This window comes from Hemibagrus wyckioides, linkage group LG06 (assembly GCF_019097595.1).
Source record: "Hemibagrus wyckioides isolate EC202008001 linkage group LG06, SWU_Hwy_1.0, whole genome shotgun sequence".
In the NCBI taxonomy this organism is placed as follows: domain Eukaryota; kingdom Metazoa; phylum Chordata; class Actinopteri; order Siluriformes; family Bagridae; genus Hemibagrus; species Hemibagrus wyckioides.
The window spans coordinates 14153626-14165801 of record NC_080715.1 but is presented as its reverse complement, the minus strand read 5'-3'; the positions used below and the strand labels follow the sequence as shown (position 1 = coordinate 14165801).

The window sequence follows — 12176 nt, the reverse complement described above, 5'->3', positions numbered from 1 at the left end:
TCCTTTTGACTGGCAATCAGAAGTGGACAAGACAATACTCGAGTTATTGTAATTCATTACAACACTTCATACGTTTCTATACTTTTATGTAATTAAGTATTATTTAGATTGAACACCTTGGCACATACTTTATACATATAAAGGATGACATTTTACTCTTTATACTTTTTATAAATCCTACATCCAGACATAGACTGTATGCTCCGCATCAGTTAACCATCCAATCAAGTTCATCAGCATAGAAAAAACTCAAGAATCATGATTCATCATTTCATGATTCAGTCATTTGTAGTGTCTTTATCATGCTACGCAATGTAAATAGCACTATAGCTGTCTGTGTGTTTTTGAAATTAGATAAGCCTCCAGACTTCAGTGCAGACGTTGAGCATGAACACCTCTTAACCCATCCTCAGTAATGTTTGCTTGAGTAACTTATGACTTGTATAAAATGAGGCACCTCCTTGCCTTCCTAGAAGGCATGAACTCCATCTAATTTGCATGTTCAGGTTTCACATCTAATTTGACTTTCACTTTCACTTAAGTATAATTTCTCAGTATTTTCTTTGCTGCCGGCAGTGTACATGGCTGTAATTACAATTGCATTCAAAATTAATTGTGTTCAGTTTAATTTTTCATATCATAACCTTCACTAGGCATTCATGATATGACATTCATGCTTTACCGTTACCGTCTCCGCCAGTGAATATTGAATGTAGGATTTTGTACAGCACTGACCTTCCTTTTCATTGCTTATACAGCTGGATTAATGCGGACTGGCTAATGTCAGACAGTTTCATAAATCCCCCTGTCCTTTGCGGTTGTCATTGAGTAACTAAGTTACTATGCATATAGATATGTGACATTGTCTGTGTGTCTGCGAGCATGTGTGTCTGTGCGTGTGCGGTTAATAAGTAACCTATTTTTAGCCAGCGTCCACTTGTCCGACCTTGCCTAACGCTTGGTCAGACATGCGGGCAGACGGAAAGATTACTGCCTAACACAGGCTTAATCTTTTCTCCTCCTTCCCTCATTACTGCCATTCCAACATCCCATTATTACTATCACATCAAATCTTAATCCCTATTCAGCCGTCATGAACGCAAATACTGAGAAAGAAGCTGATTCAGAATGAATACCTACTTTACTTAAGAGTGGAGCTCAGCAGACCTCTGTGACACTAGCATTCAGTCTGTTAGATGATGTGAATATTTAGCATTTTTCTATTCAGTATGAAAGAAAAAGGGAACATTCCCAGCAGGACATGGGCTTTGTATTTGACGTTTATTGAATGTAGAGAAATAAAGGAGTGAGTCTATCACATTGGCATTTAACACAGAGATATTTAAAAAATCTGTACAAAAAGACCTGTCTTCTAGAATTTATAATATATCAAGTCTGCTATACTCAAATATGTTAGTGGACACACTCACACACACAAACAAGCCTAAAAATCAAAATTTAATTTTGTCACCTTGTTAGTTCAGGTTGCTGCCTACTGTGCATGATATATCTGTTTATTGGTATCATCAACTGTGTGTATGTGTGTGTGAAGATCTTTCACTGAAAACCTATTTTCTGCCTTATCATGTAAAATGTGGTGAAATGTTTTTCATTTCATTTCACTGTTTGTAGCGCTTATCCGATCTATAGCTACATGGGTCACGGGGTCAGGCGTCATCGGGCATAAAGGCAGGATACACCCTGGACAGTGTGCCAACCCAGCAGAGGGCACACACACAACAGGCAAGTTTAGAGACTCCAATCAGCTTAGAAGCATGTCTTTGGACTGTGGGAGGAAACCGGAGCGAACCCACCAAGCATGGGGAGAACATGCACAACTGGACATGAGGCGAACGTGCTAACCACTAAGCCACCGTGCCGCTTGTGGTGAAATTAAAAATTAAAAATAAATAAAATGTAGGGTTTAATACTGTACTTTCATCTCATGACAGGACTGAGCTTTGAAAATCTCTTGCCCTCCATTCTGTGCCAAGCACGTTTCCCATTCTGTATCATGCTGACCAGAGATCCTCTTCTTTAGAAATTCAAAAAATGTTCATTTCATTAGTCATGAAACTTCCCTTCCATCTCCCTTCCTTTACTTCTATCACAATTTCTCATTTGGGTAAGAAAATCTCTCTGTATGCTGCATTTAATTCCACTGTAATAAAATATTCAAATGCATGTCTCAGGTCAGAGTTTTACTTAGTGTATCACATGCAAGCTAGGCACCAATTATACACTACCACTCGCTCTCATCACCAAAAACTGAGAAAATCCTTAGCTGGTTTCACTTAAAAATGTCTCAGTTTACAAAAAAAAAAAAAAGTGAGATTTCAGTTTCCTGCATGTTCTCCCTGTGCTTGGTGGGTTTCCTCCGGGTGCTCCGGTTTCCTCCCACAGTCCAAAGACATACTTCTAGGCTGATTGGAGTCTCTAAATTGCCCGTAGTGTGTGATTGCCTCAGTGAATGAGTGTGTGTGCCCTGCGATGGGTTGGCACTCTGTCCAGGGTGTATCCTGCCTTGATGCCCGATGACGCCTGAGATAGACACAGGCTCCCCGTGACCTGAGGATAGATCGGATAAGCGGTACAGACCATGAAATGAAAAAAATTTCAGTTTCACATTGTCTTTAAAAACAAGAATTCTCATTGCTCTATAAACCAATCATTTCTTTTCTGTAACATTCAGCAATAACAAAATAAAACAGGTTTAAAGAAGACAGAATGGAAATATAATTATAAGATCATTAGACTGGTCAGTGGTACTCAGCTTGCTGTTCGTGTACTGCAATCTTGTATTAGGAATCAGCTGCTCGGCAGCACGCATCTTGGGATATTTAAATCCCTGCATTGATATGCTTCTACCGCTCAGACTCTGATTTTCAGCACTGAGAGCAGAATGCTATACTACACTAGATGAGAGGTCACAAGCTGGAGTTGAAACGTGGCTGGGGTTCAGAAAAATTTGGAGAAAACTGCTTCAGAGTATCCTGCTCAACTGTGATTATAATTAACGACGTCATGACTGCACAATTACTGGTTTCGACAGAAAAATATCACCAAAGACTTACTTTAATCAGTAATCACAATTTGCAATAGGAACTGTGACCTCAGCAGAAAAATAGCACTGACCCAGCTCTACACACGGCTGTAAGCCACACAACCTCCACAACTAGGCATGCATTCTGTATAGCAATAAGAGACTTTGCATGATAAAGCACCGTCCTTCACAGGTTTCATGGCCAAAATACCTGTATGTCTGCACTTCCTCATGTGCATTTTAGGACACATAAAATGCAGCTTAAGTAGAACTATGATTAGCACAAACAGTCACCATTACTGTATGTGCATTTACTTTCTTTTAACTGTTATTTTTCTCAGTCATTTGCATGCACTACCAATATACGGTACATAAATTCTTCTTTTAGGACCAATGAATTGCAAAATTGAATAAAAACACACATAAATTTAACTGACCAAAATAAACCCTTATAAACCCACGAAGAAAACGCTAAATATCATAAATAATTTTATGCACCATGGACCTGCTAACAATGCTACTGCCTATGTTCATGTTTAAACAGTCTTTAAGCAATATGTCAGACATAAATTACACTTACACAATTTTCCCTCTTACCTCAAATCCAATTAAGCAGCCTAGACAAGTTTGCACTGGAGCTACAAAGCTAATCTAGCAAACAAGCAAGGACAGTTAATCGTTTAGCATCCGGCACACTGCATGACTAAATCATCACACAGACACCTATAAATGATATGGTACATTTAAATCAAACTGGAACAATATTATCTTCCAAAACACTTTAAAGATGAAACTATGCTATGCCATAAACAGGCTCTTAGTCCATTCGCAACAGTAGGATTCACAAATTCACGCATGCGGAAACGGAGAGGTCAGCGCTCTCAGCTCAAATGCTTTGAAACTCTAAATCCTTGGAGTTTGGTAGAGAGCTGCTGTGATCACAGTCTGTACAATCTCACTAGATTCTGACATTTCACTGTGCAGCTCATTGTGAGTACCTGCACACAATGCTTTCTCACACACATACTTATGTTGCATATTTACACAGTCATTGCTCCTAAGGTCCAATTAGTTAACACCACAGAGGTTTTATTACCCAAAATTGCCAAACTTTGGAAAAGACACTCTGAAAAAAGTACATTATATATGCACACGGATCAGCCATAACATTTAAACCACTAACTGGCAGCGTAATTAACATCATCTTGTTAACCTGGAACTTTTACAGGGGGCGATATATTAGGCAGCAAGTGAAATAGCAAGTCAGTCAAGTTGTGTTGGAAACAGGAAAAATGGGCAAGGGTAAAGAACTGAGGGACTTTGAAAAGAACCAAATTGCAATGGAGTCAGGGCATCTCCAAAACAGCAGGTCTTGTGTGGTGTTTGCAGTGGTTAGTAACTACCAATAGTGATCCAAATCAGAACAACTGCTGAACCAGTAACAAGGTCATGGGCTCCCAAGGCTCTCTGATGTGCATGGGGTGCAAAGGCTAGCCCCTCTGGTCCAATCCCACAGAAGAGCTACTGTAGCACAAATTGCTCAAAATGTTATGCTGGCTATAGTAAAGGTGTCAGAACACACAGAGCATCACAGCTTGCTATGTACAGGGCTGCATAGCTGCAAATCATTCAGAGTGCCCATGATGACCTCCGCACACCTTCAAAAGCACCTCCAATAAGAGCATGTTAGTATCAGAACTGGACCATGGAGCAATGGAAGAATGTAGCCTAGTCTGATGAATCTCGTTTTCTTTCACATCACGTCGATGGCCAGATGTGTGTGCATCATTTACCTGAGGAAGAGATGGCACCAGAATGCACTTTGGGAAGATAGCAAGCTGATAGAGGCAGTGTGCAGCTTTGTCAATGTTCTGCTGTAAACCTTTGGTCCTGGCATTCGTGTGAATGTTACTTTGACTCGTACCACTTACCTGAAGACCAACCGTCATGGCAACAGTATTCCCTAATGGCAATGGCAGAATAACACACCCTGTAACACTGCAAAATTGTTCAGGAATGGCTTGAGGTACATGATAAAGGTGTTGACTCGATCTCAGTCTGAATCTTTGGGATGTGATGAACAAACAAGTGTGAAGCACAGAGGCCCCACCTGGCAACTTATAGGACTTAAGGTATGTTTCTTACATTTTTTAATGATTGTTCTATAATTTAGAATGATGCATTTGTTCTCAAGTGTAGGCAATGTCTCATCCCCACACAACTATGCTAAATGTGTAAACAAATCAATGCACCCACTCAATCTATGAACAATATTGAAGTCAGAGGTGGGGTTGAATACTTGCACTTTGTGGTCTGCATAAGGTATATCTTGCTGATGCATTGTTTGATGTTTATTTTCAAGATGAATGATGCGTAATTTCCTTGGCATGGATGAGAGAGAGGAGGCTCATGATTACAGCACTGGCATAACCTCATCCGGCAGCACTCTAAACAAGAGCAAAAGCCAAAAGCCTCCAGGAGGTTGATATATATAGCCTCATACTTATTGCACACACACACACATGCTTATATATAAGATCTTAAAACAAAGAAAAGCACCAATAGCAATGCTTTATTGAACAAAGTCAATAGTCTGTACACCCGAATAAATATAATTTTGCATAAAAGGGATCACTGGCCAGACTCTGATCTAGTCTTTTGTGCTTCATGTCCAAGCAGAACACACAGACACTCCCCTGTTCCAAGATGACCACTGCAGGAGCCAATTCCTAGAGCTGTGTGTGACTGGTTCAGTGAGCATGATGGAACACTGGCCAGAGAAATCACTGGACCTCAATGGGCTAAAAATAATTGGGATTATTTGTACAGCAAGTGAATCACCAAAATAGTCACCCAAAACCTCTAGGTGAATTGCAGGCCTGGACAAAAATTGGCCTAATAACACTTTTATACTAATTACAACACTGTTCAGTAAGGTTGCCAGTGGTGTCTTTAACATGCCGTTCCAAATAATTCCACAGGTTTTCAATGGGGTTAAAAACAACTCACACACAGATTTGGTTCTATGCATCCTACAGTTATCATCCTGGAAAGTGACAGTGTTGGTGTAGTGAGAAAAGGATTTGTTGGTCTAGTTATGCAACCAATTGACATTACACAATAAGATGATGCTGTGGCTAGATGCAACTATATATAGGGAACCTATATGTGTGTCACGATCAGTTACTTCAATACACAGTCTGCTCTCTTTGATCGTGTTAATATCATTGCTCTCTGGAAGCAACTGGAAAAGTGGTCCAATTTCTGTATTTTTTGTTTTCTACAAGATTCTACATGAAATGAAAAAATTAATATGAGATGTATTTGCCTACACTACTGTGCAAAATTCCTACGCTCCCGAATTTATATTCATTTTGTCTTAAAAAGCAATCTTGTCTAAAAATAAAGATAAATAATAACAATAATAAAAAATATATATATCTTCAGAATAAAAGCATCTGAAAGCCCTGCAGCTGGTAATGAGTGAGTGTAACACAAAAGGTCTGAAAAAGAAATGTGGCACTTTCTTCAAGATGCTTGGAACAGCCGTTTGATTTTCTTATAAACCAGTACTACTCTCTACTGATAAGAAAACTGATTTCAATTTTTGTAAAAACATCTTTGTTTTTTGTTTACAAGAGTTTTGCACATATTACGTGAACCATGTAGGAATAAAGGAATCACTCCGTTATACATTTTCATTTCATTTGCTGAGAGCTAAGAAAAAGACTTTACTATATATATATGTATATTTTTATATTACTATATATATATATATATATATATATATATATATATATATATATAAAATTAAGAGTAAAGTTTAGAGGGAAACAATGATGACGTTCTGTTTCTCGAAAAAAAAAATTCTACTACATCTACTATTATTGCTTAAATATTATATCTCTATATTCGTATTTCTCATATCTGCATATCTTTGTACTCAGTGACTGGCCATAGCCTGACCAGATGCTGCGATAATTCCTCCTGTTTTATGTGTGCCACTGTCAGTCCTAGCTACTTTTACTTTGGAGTTTTCGCCATCAGTCATATTTTCATTAAGTACAGACCAGTGGAGTGTTTGGCTTTGCATATCAAGAGCATTTCTGTTGAGAGAATAGAAAGTAGTATCTACGGTCTTCACTCAGATTTAAAAAACAGATCACAGTCTCACCTTTAACATTATATTCTGTCACATATCATAACACATGACTAAACCTGTGAATTCAGTCAAATCAGTGTTAATTTAACTCCTCATTAGTTCAACTGTTATTTTTTCTCATTCAGGCTTCAACTTATTAAATCCAATCAATTTATAAGAAGCTAGAAGTCAGTAATCTTTGGTCAATGCACTAGCCTATTTAAGATCCTATCTTAATCCTTCACTGAACAGCAATAGAAATGTAATTTTATGCAACAGTAAACTTAGCATCAGATTTTGTGCGGTTTGACTGTATAGCCAGCCAGAGCAATATCTAGAAATGTCACCAAGTGGCAAATGGAGCCATGCTTCTCTACTTTTAAATGAGTTTGCTTGAGTCATGTCAACCAATATCTAGGTCAGAAGATCACTGAATGTGTATCATTTTCAGAAGTTATTATAAGAACTTATTCCACCTTTTTTTCTTTCCAGTGATGCACTGTGCCATGATTGCACCACAATAAGACGTAAAACAGCTGGTTTAAAGTGTACATCTGCATTCAAACTTTCTACAATCACACAGAGCCTTAATGCATCATAGGGAACGTCAACCTGTGAATCCAGAAACCTTTCACTGAAAACCACTAAATGCTGTCTAATCTCTTGATATGTAGGTGTCTGTATTGTTTGTGCGAGTTTGTTAAGAAAGGTCTCCGTTCTCTCCCAGACACTTATTATCACATCAGCAAACATTATTTCCATTTACCTCAGTGAGACTGACATGAGTCATAGCATCATAAATGTCAATGCTTTTTCCAAAACTCTATATACCTTTATGAACTCTTACAGTGGAGATACTACTTTATATCTTTTGGTTTGATATTTCTAAATGCTGGGAAAAAAATAATATAGTCATTTAAGAACAGTCTGCAATCTCTTTCCACTAGATAATTGGAGCACGGCTGTAGGGATTTGCTCATTCAGGCCCAAGAGAATTAGTGAGGTCAGGAACTTTGGATTTCAAGTTCAATAATCATATATAAATAAATGCAACTAATAGACAAATTAAGAAATAAAGTTAGGATTAGTCTAAAATCTTATATAAAACAAGCAATCAGCATAAACCGCAAGAGAGCGCTAAACATAGTTAGGAGGAAGGTTATGAAAGTTTTGGGCTTGTGTGTGGGAGAGAAAGCAGTAAGTAAGGAATGTATTAGGTTTGTGTGTGGGGGGGAAAGAACATGCTGAGTAAACATGTGTGTCTTGAGTTTTGTTCTGAACAAAGTGAGGATTCTCGTAGGTGTTTCTGGACATTGCAGAATTTCGGAGCAGTGTCACTGAAGCATCATTAGAGTATTTTGTGGCATCATTATGGTTTTATTTTAACCTTGAATATTATACCACAGTCACGGGGAGTATGTCATCCGAAAGTACCATTACTATAAGTCTAGTGAAGTTTTGTTGAAAGTTGAGCTTAGTACACTAAAATGGTAGGATAAAGAAGATTAGATAAAGCACATTAGAAAATGTAAGCGTAATTTGTGTGCAATGTTAAATATTTTTTTTTTTTAAAAATTATGCCTTTCCCATGGGGCAAAGCGATAGTTGCTGATCCCCTAATGAGTCTGAGTCTATGTAGGCTACATAGGCCTACTCGTGTTGTTCATACTGGTATACTGGCTGTTAAAAAGCACACTACACTCTGCAGTCTGCTCTGTTTTCTTTATCTGACTTGTGGATATACTGAGTTATTTAACTTTTTGGCCACTTGGTAGCTGATGCAAACAAGCTATGATATGAATGTAGAAATACACAAAGTAAGAGAGAGAGAGAGAGAGAGAGAGAGAGAGAGAGAGAGAGAATAGAAAGTAATAACCCCCAAAAATGGAGAAAATAGTAATGATTAGAAACTAAAGTGGCAATTGGTTAAAAATCCAATTGGTAAGACATCTATTAAAACGTTTTTTTAAATAATTGTGTGCTCTATTTTCTGATTTATGGCATAATATAATTATTAACTATCTTTTATTAATGGCATGAATTCTGAAAAGAGTTTTATGGCTGCTTGTTTCAGATGAGATCTCATTAGGATATATTTAAAATGAGCTTTGTGTTTATCATGAGATTTCTATAAAATGGGTTCTTTGCTGTTTAAAACGAATTCTGTGTTTAAAAGGAACTCTGTGTTTATGACAGGATCTTCAAGCTGGGTTCCACACTTAAGGTGGGATCTCTGTAAGACGGTTTCTGTTTTAAAATAAGCTCTGTGCTTAAAATGAGTTTTGTGTTTCTACACTAAAGATGAGCTCTATGTTTAAGATTAGATTTGTTTAAGACAGGTTCTGTTTACAATGAGCTATTTGCTAAAGATGAGCTCTATGTTTAAGATTAGATTTGTTTAAGACAGGTTCTGTTTACAATGAGCTATTTGCTAAAGATGAGCTCTATGTTTAAGATTAGATTGGTTTAAGACGGGTTCTATGTTTACAATAAGCTATTTGCTAAAGATAAGCTCTGTGTTTAAGGCAGGATCTGTTTAAGATGGGTCTTATGTTTAAAACAAGCTCTATGCTTAAGCTGAGCTGTATGTTTATGGGGTTTGTTTAAGACATGCTCTATGTTTAAGATGGGATCTGTTTAAGAAACGATAAGGTGTATGTTTAAGATGGGTGTTATATTTAAAATGAGCTCTATGCTTTATATGAGCTTTATGTATAAGATAGGATCGGTTTAAGATAAACTCCATGTTTAAGGTGAGACTTGTATTTGAAAACGAACTCTATGCTTAAGGTGAGATCAATGTTTAAGATGGGATTTGTTTAAGCCAAGCTCAGTTTTTAAGATAGGATCTGTTTAAAATTTGTTCTATGTATAAAACTGTTTAAGATGAGCTGTGTTTAAGCAGGGCTCTATGTTTAAGAGCCCTGCTTAAACACAGTGTGTCCCGGAATGTCGTGATGCCTCTATCAAACATTTATTAGAGCCTTGATGTAAGTCCTGCAGCACGGAGAGACCGGATGCGCAGGTGCGACAGCGGGCACAACGTTATAATCATGTACGGTGAAACATTTACAACGGCTCACCATCAATTATTCAGCACCACTGCGTCCTGAGGATCCCGAAAAGCCCTAACAATGTTTTACTCGCGATTTGAGTCACGTCCAAAGGCCCTCTAGCGAATAGCAGGTGATGTTATTCCCTTGCTGAGCCTCTCCACTAGAAAGCACGCACAGACAAAGTGATGAGAGGGAGAAAATATCAGCTTCTTACTTTGCTCTCGCCTGGGAACGGTGTTAATATGCAGTTCAAATTTATTCTGGTGCACGAAAGAGAGATTGCACCAGGTTAGACTTCCGATGCAGATTCACACAGTGTCACCGCTCAGTTTACTAGGCTACCTTACAAAGCATGCTGTCGGCTGTTCAGTTCAGTCCAACACGTTCACTCCGGAGCCCCAGGCTAGAAATCGGCGGGGATTAGCATTCCGAAAGCGTGGAGCCTAGAACGCGCTTTGAGGGCCGCTAATTGTTTTGATAGTGACATCTGCGCCGCCGGAGCTCAATCGTGTCCCGTAATTTGCTCTCACAATAGCGCGCAAAACGAAAGCTAACAGAGGTAGAGCGAGCTGAATCCAGTACCACCGCTCCGTGTGCTTCTCTGTACATCTTTAAACAACTGCAACGACTTACAGGCGCTACTGATCCTTTGGGGTTTTTTATTTTCATCAAAGATGAAATTTATTCATGCAGCTCCTGCGGTACAACTGTGCTTTTGAGGAAGCGCATCACTTGGACTTTCTAACCATGCATGATTGTCTAAGCGCATTCAGAGCACTGAGAAAAAGGAAAGACTCTGAAAACCCCATTTAGCCCAGTGTCTAAACAAGGCAGCAAGAAGCAGGGCTTCTTACTTCTCTCTCTCTCTCTCTCTCTCTCTCTCACTCCCGTTACCTCGTCCTGCTGCGCACTGGCTCTCTGGATCTGCTGCTCCTTAGTGGCCGTCATCCTTAAATCCCGCTGCCGGTGTTGTGGCTGCAGCAGGCAATTTCACTGTGGCAGATCTCCCCAAAGCCACAAATCCCAATACTACTGAACAATATACTGGATTAGGAGAGCAGTTCTGTTTAAGTGTGCTCAGAAGAGCCAGGTTGTGGTGGAGCGCGCGTGGCGTCCCAGTGCGCGCTATTTAAAGCTGAGCATGAACGGTAACGTCTTCTTCTTCTTCTTCTTCCTCTTCTCTCGCGAGCTCTCTCTCCTTAATTCCTGCAGAGACAATTATGAGAATTCGGAGAATTCAGACGTGACCAGGAAAGCAGCGCCGTGTGGTGATGATGCTCCTTTTAGGGGGCGGGAGCTCGACCTCTCTTTCTCTCTCTCTCTCTCTCTCTCTCTCTCTCTCTCTCTCTCTCTCTCACTCACTCACACACACACACACACATCTTAGAGCAATGTGCGCTCCTTAAAGTAAACTGACACTTCAAATCAGACTAAAAATCGTTTATGTATTAGGTAGATTATTATTATTAGTAGTAGTAGTAGTAGTAGTAGTAGTAGTAGTAGTAGAATTATTGGTAGAGGAGTGGTTGCGACTGCTGGTGTTGAGGTGGCGCTGTCCATGGTGCTATTTCCAAGCGCGCTACTTCACACAGCAAGTCTTCTTAGTTCACATGTATTCATTACCAGAGATTAATCATTGTATGCTGTTGTTGGTGATAGTGATAGTGGTATCATTGTTGCTGTTGGTGGTGTTCTTTTTCCTGGCTGTGTTTAGTGTTGGTGGTGTTGGTGATATAGTTGTTGTTGACAGTGCTGTTCAGTGTGGGTTGTGTTGGTGTTGATGGTGATATAGTTGTTGTTGATAGTGCTGTTCAGTGTGGGTTGTGTTGGGGTTGTTGGTGATATAGTTTCTGACAGTGCTGTTCAGTGTGGGTTGTGTTGGTGTTGTTGGTGATATAGTTTCTGACAGTGCTGTTCAGTGTGGGTTGTGTTGGGG

At 39.1% G+C, this 12176-nt stretch overlaps 1 protein-coding gene across 2 annotated transcripts in view; it reads right to left on the bottom strand.

The window, feature by feature from the left end:
• The window catches only part of LOC131354882 (inactive dipeptidyl peptidase 10-like), an 88017-nt gene that overhangs the window by 43087 nt on the left and 32754 nt on the right, over window positions 1–12176 (bottom strand). The window contains exon 1 of one of the 2 annotated variants that reach the window (XM_058392969.1): window positions 11135–11522. The exons of the other annotated variant lie outside the window; for it this stretch is intronic. Coding sequence (XP_058248952.1) covers window positions 11135–11188 — 54 coding nt within the window. The 5' untranslated portion in view covers window positions 11189–11522. Of the gene's footprint in view, window positions 1–11134; window positions 11523–12176 lie in introns of those variants that run through there. 2 annotated transcript variants of the gene reach the window in all.